Below are 22,652 nucleotides of genomic sequence, written 5' to 3' on the forward strand. Positions count from 1 at the left end.
GGCATGCCCTCCCTAGAGTGGATATTCATCACCCTGGCCATAGTCACTGATGCTGCTGAAAGACATGAAATCTTTAGTGAAAGACTCAACTTGTTATGACACTTCTCTTCACCCAGAGGGCAGATGAGGTCCTGCATGTGATGAAGAACTTCGGGGGTTTTCTTGCTGTAGCTGGATATTTTATCTTCAGATGCAAACCTTATCAACAGAGTTCATCAGTCTTCATTAGGAGGGATTTCTGTGTGTGGATTTTGATTTTCAGTATGCCTACTTTATACATCTCCATACAGGCATTGCCCAGGAAATACCTTGGAGTGGCTGAGATCATTACTTGGTCAGGAGTTGTTTTTATGCTTTATCTCAGATACCAACTGCATGCCATGGCTGTGCTTGGTCAGTGGGATGATAAAAACATAGCTCTACCTAAGAAAAAGGTTTTTGTTCCTTTCAAAGGTCCTGAGTTGAATTTTCAGAAATATCCTTAGTTGTCTAAATTTCATTGATGTGATTCTGAACTCCATGGTGGCAGGATTCTACCCCTACTGCAGTACTGGCTATTACTTGGCACTTCAAAATCATATGACATGTGGATCCATGCCATGCAAACCTTAGAGGTTTGTAAGTTTGGCCTTGGGCTGTTTTCTCAGGAAAACAATCTCTCACCTTCTAGAAGATACTTATTCTCAGCCTATGCTGAGATGATGCTCCCTGACGAAGTTCTGCCAAAATTTATACTGAATGCTATTTCAGTTCCCCTCATCCTCTAGATCAGTTGTGATGGACTTGTCAGTGTTGGCTGGGCAGATTGCTTTGATGCCTTGACAGCTTAGAGTTGTTGGTAGTTGGAGGACCAGGGACTGCATGCCAATAATCTGAGATCGCTTTCAGAACCTTTACATCTTCCTTTCAAGACTGCTATGCTCAGGTGATGGCTGACATGTCAACTGCTGGGGTGAGGTCTGTGCCTTTTGCAAAGAAGTGATGAGCTTGATTTGAGAAAAAAATCCCCAAACCTTGTTTATCTTTAGAAATTATGGTTATGCCTGGACTGATCATAATTTGATGATGTCAGACGTAGTGTCTGACAACTCTTAAAATATGCCTTTCTATCTCACAGCTTGAAAGAGGAAACTATGCAGTATTTTACATTTTTATTTATAGAACAGATTGCATATGCATTCACTTGGTGATATTTAAATTTCAAATTGCTATGTAGAAATATGGAAGATAAGAAAGAATATTAAACTGGGCTTGTAAAAAATTGACAGCTAGACCAAAAGTGAATGTGTAAATGCCCTTAAATGGAACCCTCTGCCAAGCCTATATTGGCAGAAGTAAAGATCAGACTCAATTTCTGAGGATCTTTACTTAAAACATTGTCTTGAATTTTCACCCAAACACCTGGGAAAATGAAATCGAGCTGCATGGGCACTTGGTGAGTTATACTTCCACACACAGATTTGACTAAATGGCATTTCACTGGAGAAAGAGATAAGAATAACCTATAAACCTATAAATAACTGCTTCTACTCTAGAGCATGGAATAATTTAAAACAACCTCTTGTTTTGAAGGACTGCTGGAGCAACTTGTTATTGTATGTTCACCTAGCTGTATCCTGTTCTCTCATTTATGTCTTGCTATGACTTTCTCATTTTTTTCCCTGTTTAGACTGCTGTAGCAAGACTTCTTGAGAGCTCCAGCTCATTTTCTTTAGGTTGAGCTGGTTGCTCGCCATTGCTCCCCTCTCTCTGCTGTTCTTCCTGCCTATTCCCGTAAAGCTCCTCCTCTTTTTTTCCCCTCCTGTTCTTCATATTCAGGTCACAGGAGACAGAATGATAAGTATTAGAAATAAAATTTAGGGTAAACAAATACGAATGCCTGGTTTTAAGATAAACAAACCACCTTGACAGAAGTATTAAACTTTGAAAGGAGGAGGTACATAAAAGTAAAGAAGCTAATTGGAAGAAATTGAAAGGAGTGGTATGTTTGCTGGTAGCATGGAAACTGCGTACAGATGTCATAGTGGATTCTCAGTAACTGCATTCTCCTTCTCCATTAAAATAAATCAAAAAATTGTTATAAGAGTAAGGGTAGTTAAACAGCAAAATAAATGCAATTGGGGGAAAAAGAAGTTTACTGTATAAAAGTGAATGTTGTGTCCAAACATAGAAAGTAGAAGGAAATGTCAACCCTGATAGATTAAATGAAGAGGGGAGGAACATAAGCCCAGAAAAGATTTTGAGGCGTACCTTGCTGAACTCATGAAAGCTAATAACTTCTTCAAACATATTAGGAGCAGGAAGCCTGCCAGAACTGAAACATAATTGAGGTATAAAAAGAGACACTCAGGGAAGATTGAGCTATATCAGAAAATTTTGATCAATGTTTTCTTTTTAGGAATGAAGATTCTGAGGCTTGGTCCTTCCTTTACAGAGAATAAATCTGTGGAATTCTTTCAAAGTGTAATTAGAAATGGTTTATGGTGGGGAGTGATCTGAACTGTAAAATGAGTAGTAATAAATTTCAGGTACCAGATAGGGTTCAAAGATGCTAAAAGAATTTAAAAATTAAATAGTTGAACTACAGCAGTTGCAATTAATGGATTTCTTAAATTATCTTCATTCTCATTTTAAAATTACAAATGGCAAACGCATCTCTTTTTTTAAGAGTTCAGAGAGGGACGGAAGTTCTTCTAACTGAGGTGGGTGTGTCTTCAGTGTAGATGTCTGCATCCTGGTCATCCTCATGATCCTGGCCATCCCAGTGACCCTGCCAAGATTCATCACTCCCTTTACACATATATGGCTGTCTCAGTGCTGACTCGGTGTCTGCACCTCACACTAGTCATCGACGCTTCTCTTAAAGTAAGGTGAACCAAATTCCATCCTTTGAACCCATCTGGAGTTCAGTAAATTTGGTGTCTGTGATATGGAGGCTCTCAAATAAACAACCAACCACCAAAAAATAAAAATTTATTATTAACCCAATTAACTAGCTCTCTGTAAATTACAGATTCGGATGTCTGCAAGAGGAGAACAGAACAACTTCCTAGGGTTTAACAACAACCCAAAATGCAGAACAAAGCACAACTCCTTAGGGTTTAAGCACAACCCAAAACACTTTATCACTCACCTGACAAGTGAGGGCTTTCAACCAGCCTGCTCAGGGCAGCATCCCGACCCAAGTCACCTCAAGGAGTTTCCTTGGGCAGCGTCCTGACCCAAAGGGAGAGTCCTCAACTGCAGCATGCTGCTCTGGGGATGAGCTCAAAATGACTCCCCCAGGGGACTCCATTTATAGCCAGGCCGAATCTGACCTGTAGTCAATAGCGGCTCCCATTGGCCAAAGGCCCCAACTACCGTGAGGCCCCGAGAGCAAAGGCAATCAGGAGCTGCTACACTTCAGCAGCCAAGAAGCCCTGTTTTCATTGGGCGGGTGCACCTGCCACAGTCTGTACTGGGTAAATTGCACGAAACTACAGTAAATAATAGTAGGCATATGGATAATTTTGATCTAATGGGAAGGAGTTGGAACATTTTTGAAGTGTGACTTCTTTCTAAGGAATGATGGAGCATTTAAATGAGTGTCATTTAGTTAAAACAATGTTCCTGAGTTAAAAAAAATCCCTTTTGGTACATTGATTAATTAATAATTAGAAGAGAGTGAAAGAAACAGTAAGTGAATGAGATTATGGTGTTGAGGAAAGAGATTATTAGTCATGTGGCTTTTGCTTTTCAAACCAGTTGTAAGCTATTAGGAAACTGGCAAAAATGGCAATATCACAATTTGTTGCTGAGCCAGGGTTATTCAGAAGAGTTTCTAGAGTAGACTTTATTGTGATAATTGTTTCTTGAGAGTGGAAAGGAAGAGATCCTGTGTTAGAAACCTTCTTGTAGAAGGCCTGCTTATGCAGACTGTCATAAGTAGTCCTCTGCAGTGCGTGTAATGTAGGCACCAACTGCTTTGCTCTATAGCTTCTCTAATTTTGTTCTGCAATACTTGATAATATACCGATAGCCTGTCAGCCCTTCACAATGTTTTGTAGTGATAAGGAATGTTATTCCTGAATACAGCATTTAAGTTAGGACAGAGTTTCCCCTAGCATCCTCTAGAGTGTGTAAATTAATTTTTAGAAAGGTAAAAGTTACTGATTTCAAGGTCTGAAAAGAATGGAAGCTTTAATCAGACTGAGCAGAGAATATAATGCAAATTAAAATTTGATGTAAACTTCTCAGTTGAAGTGAGGTTTACTTAACTGACACTAATGAACTGGTTTTAATGCACTGCATTGTATTGTAGTTGACAAAGTACCTGCAAGTTGGGTTGGCTGAACCAATAAATCTTTCAAATGGGAGCTGGTTTGGTTGGTCTTATAATATTAAAATTAACTGATTTCAGGATGGAAACTGAAATCTCCAATAAAATTGCCAGGGAATATTTATAGCAGGATGGTAGGTTCTTAGCCATTAATTGGAAATCTTTTTACAGCTTCAGCATGGTGCCGTATCTTATCTGTGTATGTATATATAAAAAAGTATGTGTGTGTATAAATAAAAATGTAATTGAACAGACTTGTCACCTCATGTGTGTGTTCGATGTATAGCAGTGGCACAATATGGTGTAAGAATGAATATATTAAAAAAAGCTTGAATGTAAATGCTTTCTGACATGTAATAAAAGATTTCAGAAATTGTACATGAAGTAGGAGGAAGCTTCTTAGAAGCCACTTAACTCTTCTTATTCATCACTGCACCATGAATTTTGCAGCTTTTCATTTAGTTTTGTGTTTTCATCAGTTTTGTGTACTATAAAACTTCAGCACTGTTACCTGGTCTTGTTCCTGGGAGTTGTATATCTGCAACACTTTTTCCTGCTTTTTAAAAAACCCTTTTTAAAAAAAATTTCAAAATAGTAGCAGCAGGGTAAAACTCTCTGGGCTTGTTTTCTTCTTTTCAAATCTCTCTCTGGAATTGGTGTTTTCTAGAGACAAACTGGCTTACTAAATAACTACATTCAAACTGCTTTATTAAGAGGGTGTAACTTATTTTCCTGAAATACATGTCTTTTAGACTATGTAGAAAGTGAGGGTTGCTAAGAGGAAAACCACAATACCTGTACATGTTTATCTCTTTCAAATAATGATCTGCTTATCCTTGTGTTTTTTGAGTAACTCTGGTTCAGATCCTAATTCAGTGAATTCATTTTTTTTGAAGTGGAATAAATAAATGAGACTAAGTAAACTAGCAGCAGCGATAAAAGATTTAAATTCATATATGTAGCACAAAATATGAAGACCAACAGTTTTTTAAGTAGTATGTTATATGAAAGAAAAAATCATGTACTGTGAATAAAATGAAGACTGGTACAAATTGTCTAGCACTCTAAACAAACCTGAAAGTCTTTCAGAGATGATTTACCTTTGTTTAGACTTGCTTGTTGATGAGGTGCAGACAAAAACTCCAGCCACTACCATATCCAAATTCGTAGGTAAAACAGAGGATCAGTCATTACAACAAAATAGTGCATTTCTTTATGACAGAAGTTTCCTATTAATTTATTTAGTCATTCATGAAAAAATGAAATTTCTAAGCTTTACCTCAAAATTCTGATTCTTCACGTAGTTGCCTCTGAATTTTGAAGAAGCCTGATTTGATTCATTGAGGGAAAAGATACAAGGGTTCAAATGAAGACAAGTTGCAAAGGTTTTGTTCCAGAAAAAAAGATTACTTTGGGGAAGACATACTTTAATTGGCAATATGAAGACATGAAGAATTTGTACTGTCTCCTCCTGGCATCCCAAAGAGAGGAGCTAAGAGCTAATATTTTTGTACTGAAGGAAGCTATTTTAGGAGGTGCTATATTACTAAAATTCAAATAAATTTTATATGACACTTAACAGACTCAATACTGCTCTCTTTAGCCTAAATCCAAATGAAGGCACTGGAATCACAGCTGCTACTGAAAGTAGCACTTTATATGTAAAAGGAAATATCCATGTTTAAAAGAAGATCATCCATGTACTTTGAACTCCCCATATGATGTGCTTTGAGTATGATTGGATGTGCTAAGAAAAGCAGAATAAGATTGGGAGTGATACTGAAGAAATGTTTTTTTTTCAAAAGGATGGGAAAACTCAACTTTATGTTAGTAGAGAGAGCTGGCATGTTTTCCTTGTAAGTTTTCAGACAGTTGTCTAGTTTTTTTTAAACCATTAAACTGTCCTTTTCTCAAGCAAGAGTCTCTTCTCTTTGTATCACTAGTGGAGGCATTGAAACTTTGAATGGTGATAATCCTCTTTGGCCAAATCCCTGTAACTTTGCTTAACAGTATATTGTGAAAAATGTTCTACAGAAATTAGCGTGTTGTTCTTGCCATCTTCTGTCTCTGTGCTTCTTCCACCCAAAAAACAAAATCAGATCTATTTAACAGTTATGCCTACTTTGCTCAGAAGCAGCTTTGCAGCAGTCCTTAACTTTTTTTACTGTTACGGAAGTTATCTATGCTTAATTTGCTCCACTTCATGCTAAGGTAGGTCTTCTGGTATTTCTTAGTATGAAAAAATCATTGGTATTGTTCAGTGGTTTGCATACTGATTTTTATGTACAAAAAATTTTTTTGTAGTATTCGAAGTATACAGACATCTGAAGTTCTCAGATAAGGTGGAGAACTAGATACTGAAATTTTAATAGCATGTTTCTGAACTCTGTCTTCAGCTATGACTATTTTTCATGAGATTTTATCTAAAAATACTTTTGTGCTAGCTGTGAATTTCAAACTGGCTGTGACTTAATGCGTGCACAAGTTATGTAATGGTTAAAAATCTTGTAATAGAAGACCATGGTGTGTTTTGTCAGTCTCTTCCCATTCCCTCTCTGTGTAGATAATCTGACACACATGTAATTCTTTGTTTGTGTTGAAAAGATTGTGTCGTGTGTTGTCGTGTCCCTGTCTCCCCCCCCCCGCCCCCCCCAATGTTGGTAGTAAAGCTGGTAAGTTCTTTTTAAAAGATGAGCTGTTAACAAATAACTGACTGCTTTTGCATTCTCTTTGTATGGATGGAGCCACTTTCTTTGATACTGTTCATGATGATCTGTTCATGAAAGTGGGTCTAGCTCTGTGGGTAGCATAGATGAATTATTTTCTTGTTGTTCCTGCTCTTTTCCATGTCAAACTGTGAATTTTATTAGTTTTAGTCTCCACAGTATTTATTTAGAGATTTACTTTGCTTGGTTTCTTGAAGAAAGAGGATTCATGCAATATGCTGTCTGCCGGTGCATTTCTGGTTTTCCTGATAATAGCTTTTGAGTCTATTGACCAAACGTGGTGTGGAGAACAGATCAGAGATGGTAATTTTGTTCCAGTTTCATAACAGTTGTTAATACATAGAAAAGGTAGATGCTAACAGTGCCCTGAAGATGCAAAGGAAAAAAGACCATTAATTGTCACTTGCTTTGGTCATTATGTCATCCAGCTGGCCACTCAGCTTGCATGTGCTTCCAGTCTAACTGATGACCTAATGAATATAGGTAGCAGTCTGAAATGTAGCTGCTCAGAGCAGTATAAAAACATAGGTAAGCGCTGAGATTTATTGCAGTAGAGAATATTGGAATGAAAACCCAGCATTCCTTGTGTTGCTTTCAAAGCAACTTTGTTCGAGTATCAGATCTCTGAGCAGCTTGAAGTCGTGTTTACTTGCTCCATGTATTTTTCAGAAAAATATTAGAGATGCTGTTTGTTTACTAAAACTGTAGAAAATGCTGTCATCTGATACCAATCAGGCTTAATGTAATGGAAAAACAGGTGATGCTTGCCTGCAAATTAGAGAAGACCTGCTCTGTTCTGCTGAATTAAACAGCTGAAATACTGAATTAGTGGATTGATCATGCAAGTCTTGCTAAGGCACTTCACTTAGAACATTAGCTTGCTGTGGTAGTGAAGAGTGATGTGCTGAGTATACAAATAGGATGCTTACTGTCCATCTGCATCTATCCGAAACTAGGGTTGAGGGACTACCTGAAAGGTCGTGAAGACCTTTGCATAGAATGCGATAATCTAGTCATTAACTTCAAGGTAAAAAGTTTGTAGCAGTTACTGTCTATGAATACTCAATTTCTACTTTAGCTTTTGTGAGGATTTTAATGTATTTTGTGGCCTTTCTGAAATTCTTTTTTAGTTTAAAGAATACACTGATTCCTGATGGCAAGGTGATGCTGAAGATCTCCCTGGCAGCAGACACTGACTTTTTTTTTTTTTTCTTCTCTAGTTGTAAGAGGGCTCACCAAGCAATCTTTTTTTTTTATTTTATTTTTTTTTTTCTGTGAAGGAAGCATCTGTGTTTCTGGGTGCAGGAACTATGGTTTCTCTTGCTTTTTCTGCTGTCAGACTGACTTTTCTGTCTTGTTACATGTTACTAGTAATTTGTCAAGGAGATGTTTGACTCTTTTGTTCCTGAGAGAGTTGGGTAGGTCAGTTGGCTGCCACTTCTCAGGGGCTGACTGCTGCAGGAGGTCTCCTCGGATTCTCCTTTGTGAACATTATTTGCTGTTTTCAAGTGGGAAGGAAAAGCTCAGCCAGCACAAAACCTGGATACTAGGTTTTTTTGTTAAAGTGTTGATTCTGGGCTTATCACCAGGGGAAAAGGGAAGTCAGAAGGCTTTTAGCTATTTGTTTCCTGACTTCTTTTTTCAATATTTTAGCAAGTTGCATATGGAAACAGAAAGTTATTGTCTTCCAATGTAATTGGCAGGTCAGACATAAAATGTTCCCTTTCTTCATTCTCCTTTGCTGTAGGTTGTTCTGCAAGGGACACAATGACTTGATCAAAACAAGATCAGCCAACTGTTTGCCAGAGAACAAATGTTGTATTTTTAATATTTAACTTTGTTTTTAATGGGTGGTGAATGAGACCAAGTGCAGATATTTTAGATTTCTTCAAATATTAAAGAGCTGAAACACACAGTTTTAGCAATTTTGTTCTTCTGATTTTCTCCATTATCTGCCAAGGCATGAAATGCTGTTTGTGTGATGCTGTTAAATCAGGGTTACTGAAGTGCTTAAAAATTTTAGTCTATAAGTGACTTTCTTTCCCGTCCTGGTCTGGTTTTTCAATAGCTCCATTACTGTGAAATACTGCTTCACATTATTGTGAAACTAGCAGAAAGACTTTTCTTTTTTACATTTAGTAGCTTTCAGTCACAAATGGTTTCTAACTGTGCAACTGATTTTTCAGAGCTTTCAGATTTTTGTGCTCTTGTATTAGAAGAAGGTTCAAAGCAACTTTGGGACAAAACCAATGTTCGTTGTGTTGACATGAAGAAGTTAAGGAAAAAATTACCAAGAATATTGGTGGACTTGCAAAATTTTCAGTTGTCAGAGCAGCCAAAAAATGGTAATGACAACAATTTGGTATGAAATAGGGAAGTTGTACTATGAGATTATACTGAACAAACTGAGAAGTGTGTGCTTGAGTGGCAATACTGACTGTGGCTTTGTTCAGTTTTATTTGGTTGCAGCTGTTCTATGACCCTGATCTTTCAATGAGTCTGGAGAGAAACTGGAGAAAAAAAATCATTAATGTAGTTATTCCAGATGAGAAAATAAGCCAACATTTCTCACTCAATAAATGAGTCTCTGTAATACCTACACAAGAGTAGCTAGTAGTGTTTCTAGCTGCAGTGCAGGCTTTTACAGCTGTTGAGGTGAGTTCACAGGTCAAAGGATCAAGCGGTAATTGCTTTCCCGCTGACGTATGCAGGCATGAAGACACTAGGTGGGTGAAGACCTCCAAGAGTAGCTGTTTTCTATCTCTTCTTTGCAAAGAGAAAGATAAGTACTGGTGATAACTGTTTCAGTCACAGAAAGTCTTCTAAACTATGGGTCAGGAGACTTAGTAGTTGAGCAGATCCTCCCAGGAGGTTTGTGCAGTTTCTGGTTGTGTCAAAATATGATGACAGTCGGGCAGATGCTAGGAGAATTCAGAGCTGTTTGAAAGTAGCAGTCTGTAGCAGGTTTTTGGCAACTATTAGGCTTTGCAAATTTGACTGAGTAGAGAAGTTTGTATCGTTCATTCATACCAGAGGTCAGGTAGCAGAGGTGCTCAGTCAAGGGAGAAATACTCCAGCATTTGCTTTCAGAAGTGGCTCTCAGGCAAGATCATGCAGCTTTTGCTCTTTTGCATCATGAATGCTTCTTATTATGTCCTGCTGATGTAGATTGTTTTAGCATCTCAGCTGAGATGCGGTGCTAAGTAAAAAGTAATAGAGCTGCTGGCTTGGCAGCAGCATGTTTTAAACTACATTTCATACAATATCAGCATAGAAAAATGTCTTGGGTTAGCCTTGTCTTTGCAGAAAGCACACTGAGCTTCTACCGCAAAATAAAAATGCGACTCTAAAATCTATAAACAAATTCTTTTTGCAAGTGGCAGCATGATTTCTCTGAATACGATAATTGACAGTGTTTCACTCTAGGAAATGAAAGCCGGTTCTTCAGAATGACAGACCTCCGGTTTCAAGCAGAATTAAGCGCATACTGTAGCGTTGTCTTCATCATTCTTGGTAGCTGTGATGTTTTCCATCTCAGTGAATTCTACTTGTACTATGTGCCCTTGCTCACATAACATGGCAAATAATAATCTGAATGCTGTAGACTGAAATTTTAATGTAAATACTCAGTCTTGAATCACTACAACTCCTGGCTGTGCTACGCAGATCTGAGTGTAAGTGTATGTCTAATAATGTATTTTTGGGAACATTTCCTACATGTAATTAAAATGGGGTGAGTGGCTCAAGAGAGTTCGGTGAAACATAGACAGAAGCAAGGCAATTTGTCAGTTCTGTGGCATTAATTTCATGGTGAAGGCGATTGCAATCAATGTGTATTTGCTTTGAAAGAGTATGTATGTATTCGTGGCCTTTGAAGCTTACAAACTAAGCTGGATTGATGTGGGCAGCCCAAGATGGTGTTTCAGGCAGTGGCATGGTTTACAGGATATGTTTCTCTCACATTTTTCGCATTCCTCCCTCTCACAGCTGCTACGCAGCATTTTTTACCCTTTCTTAAATATGTTATCACAGAGGTGCCACCAGCACAGCTGATGGGCCCAGCTTTGGGCAGTGGCGGGTCCATTTTGGAGTTGGCTGGAACTGGCTCTCTCCAACATGGAGCTACTCCTGGTCTCTGATCCCAAAGGCCACCCCTACAGCACCCCTCGCTACCAAAACCTTGCTGGATAAACCTAACACACTTGTCTAAGCAGTTTTTTTTGGAAGCAGTATTTGCTATTACCCTTCCCTTTTCTATTAGTTTTATTGTTGAGTATTTTGATCTCTGAAGTATTTTTCTGGAAACAGGTTAGTTCATGAGTAGTTATTTTTATTGGTAGCACGTATATGGAGGAATGTTCACTGTGCTTTAAAAAAATACAGGTCTAAGACTTTCCAGATATCTTATCCTCCCCTCTAAACACATACATTTCATCAGAGAAATATAAGTTTTTGTTCAGGCCATATATCTCCAAATAGACATGTTTTCTGGAGACACAATTGTATACGTTGTTGAAAATACTTGTTAGATAAAATTCATAAGCATTTATTATACATTATCGAAGACAACACAAACCTTATGTTTGAATGTTCTTGTATTTTTAAGCAAAACTAAACAACAATTTTCTTCCAGTTGTTATGAATTAGTAGTGTAATATAGTACAATTACTTTAAGAATTAGGTACTTTTAACACAAGGTAACATCAAAAGTAATTTGTTTCTCCTCTTTGCCTTTGGTATAGTTTCAGCTCATGTTTCAGCGCAGGGCTTGTTCAAATAACAATGCTATTATTAATAACCTTAACATGCTTGAAGCCAATTGTGTTGGGTATGTAGCTTTACTAGATAAATTGTAGAAATTTGTATTTTGACAGTGAAAAAAATAACAAAAAGTAGGTATAGGCGGGCAGTTTAAAAATTCTGAAAAGTCCAGAAAACTGTCTTGCTTAAGGTCACTTAATTATATTTGACCCATCCATTAAGGCTTCTGAAGCATAACTCTACGCATTGTATGCAAAAATTAGTTGGCATTCCATTAGAGTGATTTTGTATAAATACAAAAAAACCCAAGTCAAACTTTAGGTTATAACTTCATCTTAAACTTTTGTTACATGTAAGTTTGAAGTTGTTTTTTAATTTTACTTTAAACAAATTTATTTTCTAGAAAAGAAAGATGTAACACAGAGCTTGGAAAGCTACACTGCAAAATGCCCTGGAACAATGGAATTCATCACTCTTCCAGATGGTTTGAAGTTACCTCCTGTTCCGTTCACTAAATTGCCTATTGTGAGGTAAGACTCCAAAATACAGTCTTTAACTTTTCCACAGTACCTGTCAAATTTTAAAGGATAGTGGAAGGATTTAGTTGTCTCAGTTTATGTAAGTTGTTCACAATGACATGGAAAAATGTCAAAATGTCAAATTGTTTTGAGAAGTTCTTAGGCAAAAATAGAGCCTTTGAGCAGAAAATACTTTCTGTGGCCTTTAGTTTCAGAAGGAGAGAGGTGGTTGTTTTTTTTAAACTGTCATTCAAGAGTTTCTGATACAATCAAAGAAAAATATTTTGTAATTGTAGCTGAGATTTAAATTAGATACCCGATCACACTGAAGGTCCATGAGTTGGATGCTGTCTCCATCCGTGGAACTTGGAACTCAGCTGGAATGGATGCCTTTTGCAGCTGTTCCTTTCCAGATGCTGCATTTTCAAGCTAGCACCTTCACTGGCCTATTCTAAATCTATGTTCCTTTTTGTGCCTCTGTGCCAAGGCACATCATGCAGACAGTCCAGTGAATAATACCTTGGATTAAAGCCTAGCATGAAGTGTTAGAGTCAGAGAGAGAGAAAACAGCCATTGGGCATCAATAATAAAAGGGAAGGCTAAAAGAAAAGTCTAAAAAAAAAAGTCTTTGTCAAGAATTGGCTTTTTGAAGGACAAATAATTGCTATTCAGAAAAAATATGGTAGAAGTTATTGAAAAAAGTTCTCATAGAGATTTGAGTTCTCAGTGGGATGTCATCAGTTATTTCATGAAGCAGGAGTTCTTGTATCACAAAGAGATAATAAAGTGTATAACCAAAGAGTGAAAATCATATTTATTTTCAGATTAATTTTAGTCTCTAAAATGAAAATTAATGTTTCACTCCGACCATTTTTCATGATACAACTGGTTTTACTATGTTCTAACTTCTTCAATTTTTTTTCCTCCACATTTACTCAAGAAAGAGACCTTGTCTAACTATCTGTAGTGCATTTAACATGATAGGTCTGTTCACACTAACAATTTGTTGTGTGGGAGGTGCTTGCTTAAGGTGCAGGTTTGACTGGAGCATATGGTTGTATGTGGTCAGATGGAATTGTATGCAGAATCAGAACGGTCACACCGTTTCCAGTCGTGTCCTGGAAACTGGTTTTGCTCCTGGTTGGACCAAATACAAAGCTGTGCACTGACTAGCCACCTGGGTCACCCCACTTTTAATGTGTACTCACGGGGGAAAAATGCGTCTTCCAGCATTGTCCCCTCAGTGGATTCAGTTAGCACTGACAAATCATCTCAGATGACTTTGTGGATACCTGCTTTGTGCTGCCTGTTCAGTGCTGCAGTGCATACTTGGGAGTTGCAGCTGCTATCAACTTTTTTGCTGGAAAACATGCAATGTGGACATATGATCCCAAAATGCTAACTGCTAGAACCAAAGCTACATATTACACTGGGAATGTTATTTGAGTAATTTATTATCAGCTGACCTTGGGGCTGATTTAGTTTCACAAAAAAAAAAAAAAATCTATGTATAGGGCTAAACTAGTCAGACTTCACTATCCTAGATCATATTAGCAGTCAAGACACACAGGTAGTCACTGCCAGGTTTTTCTAACCTAATTTAGATATCTGCTTTAGGATGAGTTGAATTACTGGAGTATGTGGACTCTATTGACTCATTTTCCATTGACTGTAAAGATGTCCAGTGACAAGTTCAGGTAACTGTGTGTGAGATGAGTTCCTGGTCGGTACATTCTGAAGGCGGGTTCCCGGCTAAATGCATGAAGGAGGCCTGTATTTCTTCTCCTGAAAGTTTTTAGACAACAGTGCAAATTTTAACCTAGCCTTTTTTTAGAAAGAAAAATTAAATAGTCTTAAAAAAATTGATGTTAATTAAGCAAACTTGTATAATTCTTTCTAGTACTTGAGTTATATGGTTGTAGAGAGAAGTTAGAGCAAAAGCTTCCATGGAAACGTTTTTAAGGCAAAATACTTTAATTTGAGAGCAAGAGTGCTGTCAGCCACTTAGTGCCTCTTGCAGATCTCTGTTCTAGGAATAATCTTAGTATTACACAGTATAAAACTAAAACCACCTTCCTTAATCTGATTGTGTATGGTAGCTGTCTGCCTTGGCTTTCAAATAGGTGCAGAAATGTGATGCTAAAGTTCCTTTGAGTCTAACCCATGACTTGTGCTAAAGAAGCAGCATTGTGTTTAGCTGTGAAGCATTAAATCCTGAATTAGTCTCAGGTTTTTGCTTTTTGCTTAACTTTTAAACCATGGAGGAGGTAGATTGTACTGGATGTATTCCATAGCGCTTTCTTGTTCTTCTCCATGCTGAATATTGAAGACAATTCAAGTCTGGAAGATGCGGGAAATGCCCATTGAATCCTTTTTTTATAGGAGTTGTGCATATAGGGGCCAGTCAAACTTTGGTGACAGATTACCAGGACTTCAGTGGAAAAGGCTCTGCCTCACTCAAAATGTTTTGTATGCTGAGAGAAGGGGACAAGCACATTATATTTACTGGTTATTCCCAGGGCTAGCTTTAAGAAATTGCTCACCATCCAGGTGCTTCATTTACACTATCGGCTTGTGCTGACCTGGCTGTGCTTGAGTGTTAAAAATAGTTGCTGCTGTTTTGCCAAGGGGTGAGGAACCCAACATCAACAGTATTTAACAGCTAAGAATTGCTGTTTGTGCTCGTCTTCCCCTTCCCTCTTCTTGTCTTCTGAAAGTTCTATAAAAGCCACAGTGATAAAAAAATCCGTAATCCAGCAAAATACTAGTTGTGTCTAAATATAAAGCCTCCAGTTGCATCTACACCGCAGACCCAGTGTATTGTTGAGCTGTCCAGCTAGTTGGAAAATTGCTGTGCTGCAGGACCGCAGAGCTCAATCATGTTAATTTTTGAGACGTAAATGATAGATGTGTGGAAATGTGGTTTTGATCAATGTTGAATAACCTAAGTTTATGATTCAATCCGCGCTAGAGCCCTCTAGAAACACACATTTACAGATGATGATGACTTCTATTTACTGTTGGCATTTCATGGTCTACTAGTTTTTAATCCATTTAATGTGAGGTGCTTATTTTGGATGCAGATTTCTTAATCAAAATACTGTCAAACATTGAAATGCCACAGTGAAGTTGGAACACAGTTGCACTGTTACCTTTTCCTCCCCCATACTATAAAGCAGTAGAAGAGATTTGGCTTGGCAAAATCTTTATATTCCATTACTCATGTTAACTAGTATTTCATGTCTAGCTGTCTGTTATTTAAGTATGGTATTCTTTATAGTCTTTTGTATTTTTTGTGTGTATTATGTCTTTTAACTAGATGCTTGGTCTATTATTGACGTCCTTTAAATATTATCATATTTTTATGTATTTCATTTTAGCCTTTGGAATTTTGGGATTTTTTTTTTGACATTTCAAATACTGTAGTGCAATCTGGAAAGCTCCTCAATGAATTTTCAATTCTTTTGATGAAGCTTCAGAAATTAAAAGCATATTGGATTGGAAAGTATTCCATTATGGCATACTGTAAAATCATCATCTAGTATTTTCGGTAATGCAAAAGAGAAGAATTTATTGTCTTTCCATTCTAATAGATGCTCTAGTCCAGTGTTCATAATTTACCTTTCTTAAAACTGATTTTCTTAGTAATATACTTAACTGAATGAAGAATTTTCTTCCTTTTCACCACTGATGTCTTTTAGTTGACCTTAGAGACTTACTACTTCAAATTTGCTTGGTGTTGTTTTTTTCCCTCCGTTTACTTAGTAGAATGTTTTTTTTTCTTAAACTTTTTCTGTTGTCCCTCTAAGCAAGGTTGTTTTTAATCAACACAACTTTTTCCAAATGCAAGATTTTGATCTTCTGGGTAACTAGTGAAATTATTTTGTAATTCCTAATTGTCACTTATTTGAATTCAGTCAGGCTGGGCCAGGGGCTAGAAAATGTATGTTATTGAAGCTTTTCACACAAAGGAATTAATGTTCTATGTATGACCTGTGAGGGTATAGCTGTCTAATGTGTTGTTGAAGAACGTTCCTTCCACTGTCATGCATTAAGATAAAAAAGGTTATCCGCCAGTATTTATATAATAATGATGGATAAGCCAAAGCACTTCTTTCTATATATAAAATAAACATCCATTTTATTAGCACTTTATAGAATTTAATGTTTCTTCAAGTAAGTATCATTTACATGTTTTGCTTTAAGTTGCATTCTAATTTGTAACAAAATTCTATCAGAAGAGGTTTCAAAACATGAAATATTCAGCAATCTGTCATAGTTTCTCTTTATTCCTCAGGCTCATTGTCTGTTATTTTGCATTTGATCTGCGATGCTGGCACTAAGTATCACCAACAGATAATAATACATGGATGTGATTTATTTCTTGTTCCAAAATACTTCTAGTGTTACCTAGTAACTTCTTATCAGGTGTTTTATATCACGGAGGTAACATGTCTGCATAGTGTTACTCTTCAGCTTCATTATTTTTCATCAGTAGCACATTATCTTGAATGATTTGGGTAATTTTTAAAACAACTTGTTTTCTTGTATATTTGTATTTTTATTAGTGGGATATTGCTACAACTGCTCTTTAATGTGCTGAGGACTCTAAATCATTTTCATGTTCTCAGTGATAGTTTATTGTTTTGAAATTAAGTGTAATTCTGTAACTTTGGCAGGTGAATTACTTCAGTTATATCCTGTAAATGATGCAAAACTCTTTTAACCTGCAAAAGAATACTTATCTGCTTTTCCGAGTGAAAACACTTGATTTTAAGTTGTTTCTATGACCTGTACAGCTGAGGAAGGCAGGTTTCTTTCTTAGTTCTCTGGTGCTCTTGTCACAGTATTTGAAGAACTTCACAAAACACTACAACTTAATCATGTACTGTAACATTTATAACCTCTTTGGTTTATTATGACATTATCAAAGAATGCCAGTGAGATAAGTTTTACTGTGGGAGGTAGATGTAGGAAAGAGGGGACGAAGGGAGTTAATCTTTGAACAAGTTGGGGTTTTCTAGCATTCTTGCACTTGGCCTCTTAATTAGTTTTAGAAGTCTCCTAGGTTTTTAGCTAGACTCTTGTTGCTCATCTTAGTACATGCCTACTATATCTTTAAGTATCTTCTCAAAGTTTACTGCTGGAAAGTTTTGTAAGTGTTTTATTTCATTCTTGCTTGTTTACCTCAGTGTGATGGGATGCCTCTAACAATTAGCAACAATTGTAGTTTTATTCTAAGGGACTTTCTCTTACTTGAAAACCGAATTTTTCAAAAATTGGAGATTTAATCCATGAATGATTACAAAGGGGAGGTTCTTGTCTCTTGATGACATTGCTAATTAAAAGCACAAATACTTCAAGCTTAATAGACTGTAGCAAAATACTGAACGATGCCTTCATTCACCTTTTGTTTTTCTGTTCCTCTCTCCTTCCTGACTAAGTAACTAGGATTCTTACCAGCTTTTAGAATACTGCTCATTTTACTGAATATCCACTAACTGATTGCTTGTTCTTATGCCCAATATTTAGCCTTCAATTTGCCATCAGCATTGGAAGGCCAGTGATTTCCCTGCATGGTACTGTAGGGATTTGGGTCTAACAGGAATACAGTCTAACAAAGCATTTGTTTTCTGTCTATTTGTAATTACTTTCTGGTCGTTCAAGAAACCCACTCAAATTTCTGGGACTTTTCCTTCCTTCCAGAAGCAACTCTGTGCATTTTAACTGTTTTAAAATCTGTTTTACTCACCTTGCAGAAGTTCTTTATTTGTGTTACATAGTTCAATTAAATTTTGTCTGGCTTCTAGTTTGTGTTTAAGTTAAATATTTGGTAGCTCTCTGTGCTGGACATGTGATGTATCTTTGTTTAGTCTGCACTTGGAAATTAATAGCTGGATTTCAAATCACCAATCTGGTTAGTTTTGGTTTTGTTGGTTTCTATAGAAGATGTTTTTCCTTTGGTATTTGTTTTCTGAGGGCTTTCTGAAACTTTGTCTTTAGTTTCCTTGGGTTGGTATTATTTTCTTTTGTACTGTAGGTATTTACTTCATGTTTTCCGTTTCGGGTATTTTAATCGGTACCTACTCAGAGTGTCATTTAGTATTAATCAGTTCATTTTTAATACAACCATCTATTATAAAATAGAATAAAATAAAATATTATGCAATTATTTTTACTCAACAGATCTGTGAAGCTCTTGAACCTCCCGACCAGTCTCCGACCTCACAAAATGAAAAGTCTTCTTGGTCAGAATGTGTCAACCAAAAGCCCTTTCATATATTCTCCAATTATTGCACACAGTCGGGGGGAAGAACGAAATAAGAAAATAGGTAAGAATATTTCGCAATATTTTCTGTTGTTTTGTTAAATTAGAAAATCTTTCTTGGTCAAGGAAAGTAAACCCAAACATTCCTTTCTTGTATTTGAAATAATCAGAGAAAACTTAGTTCTGACACGTTCTGACGCATTCAGTTTGGCAGCAGCCAGCTTAGCCAGTGATTGTGTGTGTGCCCTGAGCTCGGTGCACTGTTGGGGCTTCCCCTTTTCTGATAAGGGTATCATCATGAACAGGAAGAAATTAGGATGAATAAACTGCAATTTCTTGGACACAAGATGCAAATCCATGGGAAACTGGACAGTGGTAGTTCATCACCTACAGAATCCCAATGTTAGACCACTGGGATTTTAAAATTGGTTTTCAGTTTATCTCTTTCAGGAGAAAAAAAATAGTTCATATCCTATTATGATTTAACTTAAACTCAGAATGATTAACTGTCTGATTAGTCAGTTATTCTTAAAGACAGTTCAGCAAAAATCAGAAAAGCCTTATGAACAATGTTTGAGATACTAGTAATTTTCTGCTGAGGGTTACTTCATTTATTATAAAGCTCTTCAGTGCAGTAATTGTGCCATTGGAAACAGATTACAAGGTTTGTTTAAAATCCTGGATTAAGTTACAAATATTGGTAGTCTTTTTTGTGGCTTTTGTGCAGATCGCATCCGTGATAATTTTTAAGATAAGCATTAGTGTCAGCACAAAGGACTTGTGTGACTATGGAATGGAACTGATTGTAAAAACTTGAATACAGAAATTTGCAGAATGTTGTTTATCTTAATTTGGCTCCTTATGTTATTGTTAATACTGTGTAATCAAAACCAAAGAAAAAGTAGAAAAACAGTACTCTGAAATGTCATCAAGGTTTGTTAGATTTTCTGTATCATGCTTTGAATTGCAAAATACTAAACATTTAGCAGGTTGTCATCAGTAGTGACTCCAACTAATTCTTCAAATAGTTCAGGAACAAGTTAGGGCAGAAACTTTTGGGAAGGACAAGCGTGGGCACCCCTTAGCACCTGAACTTCATTTTCTGTCCCCTGCTGCCTGCCCCTTTCAAGGATCAGTGCATATGAGAGCAGTGGGGAACGCTTTCCCATTCCCATATTCTCCTTTTTTCTTGTTTGTGGTAGTGTATTTGTATTGTAGTGTGTTGCGTTGCTCTCTACGACTCCTCCTTTTTTGTGTCTCAACTTTTTTACCCTTCTGACAGTCCTCTTTCATCTACTTTTATAATTAATTTTCTCCAGCAGTGTAGCTACCACTTGGCTTGTTCATCTGGATTGTGCCTGGCCTGCAGAGCCAATACCTGGGGCAAGCTGCAGGCTTTTTTCACACAGTCTTCTAGGTTAGATGTTAGCCTTGACCTGCCTGTGCTGTGGACTCCTGATTATGATTAAAATGATAGCCCTCACTTTGAAAAGAACATGCACATTTTCTAATTTGTTTTATGATGATGACTATTTTCAATAAATAGTTAAAACATGAGAAATTAGGACATAGGCAGAGGTATGGATTATTATATGGCAGTTTGGATGGACATGGCTGGTGCTACTTTGCCACAGTACTACTTTGATTTCAAAAGATAAAAGATAAGAAATTAAAAAAAAAAAAGGGTAAGAAATAAGAATTGAGTAAAGGATAAGAAATTTTAAAAGTGTGGATGTGTGGGAACATCTTAAAGGGGTTTCTCATTAAAGAAATATTTATTTGGAAAATAGCTTACATTATTTCTCTTAATAATTTGTTTAAAAATTGATCACAATTAAATTTTCAACATTTAATCTCTTAGGTATGCCTTGTCATGTTTTTTTCATTTAAATAAAAACTTACTGCTAATCTTATCAAACACTTAGAGTATGCAGTATTCTTGTTCCTTGATCAATACAGAAGGAACCTGCGTTTTTCAAAACAGTTCAAGTTAGGATTTGTTTGTGCTGTGTGTACCATAGGAGTTTTATTTATACAAAGCAGTTTCTACTTTTAGGTTTTTATTTAGCCTAAGGAGATGTCGGAACTGCTGTGATCCTGTAAAGCATTTGTCTTTTGAAGTATATACACAGCACGTTCACTTTTAAAAGCCTCTAATGTTTCATTCAAAGTTTTGCAAACAAAAGAATGTGCAAAATAAAATCAGATACTTCCTTTGAAAGAAGCTGAGAAATTTAATAAACTTTGAAACTAATGAGAATATTTTAATGATATGTATTTAATTAAAAACAATGACAATAACAAATCTGTCTTTCTTACATGGAAATATGTAAGCCAGATTTTGCTTAAATTATTGTTACAGCAAAGGAAATCAAGTACTGCTGACAAACCAAAGGGAAACAAAACCCTTCAGAGAGTCTTGAGGAAATGTTTACAGCTTTCAGCATGATAAGCTTTTCTGATTGGAAACAATAAATGGGATAATTATATTCTGGTTAAATTGCTTTAATAGTAGGCTAGTCATAAGAAATAAACCTACTGATTTTTGACATAAAGTGTTTTTTTGTTTTAAATTTCTGATATTGTAAAGCAGCAAGAATGTATAATATAGTTCCATTAGTAAATCTGGCAACTAATGTCACACGTCTATTAGATGATATAAATATAGCTCTATAGGATCATATAACCTGATTTTACCTTTCCTTTCAGAAGCTTCTCCCCCAAGGAAGCAATTCTGTATCACTGCCCTGGCATTTTTTACATGGAGTAGTTAGATCTTCTGGAAAGGAAACTAGAGGCAGCTAGTGAGATCTCTAGAAGTGGGAGTGTCTTTTAGGTGGTGGTAGGGACTAGTCATGTTTTCCTGCAGGAATGAGAAAACTCTCACACGCACACTCAGTCACACCCTCTCTCTCTCTCTCTCTTTATTTTTACATATATATATATATATATTTTAATATATCTATATCCCCCCGCCCTGCAAATAAATGCTAGAATCACAGAACAGCCCAGGTTGGAAGGGACCTTGAAAGATCCTATGGCCCAACACTTCATGGGAAGGAGAGCCTAGATAAGATCATCTAGCACCCTGTCCAATTGCATCTTGAAAAGCCCCAATGACGTGGACTCCACCATGGTCCTGGGGACGTTGTTCCACTGAATGATTTTTCTCACTAAAAAATTTCTTCCTTGTATTGTGATGAAACTTCTCCTGGTGCAACTTGTACCCATCGCCCCTTGTCTTCTCTTAAGTGGCTTCTTTTGAAAGAGCCTCCATCCTCTCTGTAGCTGCCCTTTAGGTACTGGAATGCTGTGATGAGATCCCCCTGAGCCTTCTCTTCCTCAGGGAGAAAAAGACCCAACTCCTTCAGTCTTTCCTGCCTCAACAGGCAGGATCTCCAGGCCTTCGATGGTCTTCGTGGCGCTCCTTTGGATCCTCTCCAGTCTGGCTGTGCCTTGCAGGTGCCGCCTGACAAGGGCTGAGCAGAGTGGGATGATCATGTCTCCGTCTCTGCTAGAAACACCCCTGCGGATGCAGCCCAGGGTCCAGTTTGCCTGTGTTGCTGCAGCAGCGCACTGCTGGCTCCTGTTCAGCCTGTTGTGCACCAGGACCTCCAGGTCCCTTTCAGAGAGTTGCTCCCCAGCCACACAGAGCCTCGCCTGTCCTGGGCTCTCTGGTTATGTCGTCCCAGGTGCAGGACCTTGCACTTATCACACCTTTGGACACTAACCCCCCCAAGTTTGTTAGTTTGATGCAAGATTGGCAGGTCAGCCAATTTGCTAATGAGATTCTCCTGCCTCTTCTCAGGAGGTGGATCCCCTCTCTCCCCAGTAGGCTGTAGGACTTCCCATGACCATAGAAACCAAAGCCCCAGTGACAACACCAGCCATGAAGCCAGGTATTGATCTGCACGATGCGTTGACTTCTGCCTGCAGCCCTATCTCTGACTGGCAAGACAGAGAAGAAGATCCCTTGGGCACCTGCACCCTTTCACTTCGCCTCCAAGGACCTGAAGTCCTGCTTGATCTTGCCCAGGTCTTGCTTTACCATGTCATTGGTG

At 37.3% G+C, this 22,652-nt stretch overlaps 1 protein-coding gene across 3 annotated transcripts in view; it reads left to right on the forward strand.

Moving 5' to 3' along the window:
- Positions 1 to 22,652, forward strand: part of TRAPPC9 (trafficking protein particle complex subunit 9) — a 536,307-nt gene that overhangs the window by 45,009 nt on the left and 468,646 nt on the right. For all 3 annotated transcript variants that reach the window (XM_074833224.1, XM_074833277.1, XM_074833369.1), the window contains 2 exons: positions 12,209 to 12,335; positions 18,510 to 18,655. In XM_074833224.1, coding sequence (XP_074689325.1) covers positions 12,209 to 12,335; positions 18,510 to 18,655 — 273 coding nt within the window. The remainder of the gene's footprint in view (positions 1 to 12,208; positions 12,336 to 18,509; positions 18,656 to 22,652) is intronic.

The sequence above is a fragment of the Strix aluco genome, chromosome 1 (genome assembly GCF_031877795.1).
Source record: "Strix aluco isolate bStrAlu1 chromosome 1, bStrAlu1.hap1, whole genome shotgun sequence".
Classification (NCBI taxonomy): domain Eukaryota; kingdom Metazoa; phylum Chordata; class Aves; order Strigiformes; family Strigidae; genus Strix; species Strix aluco.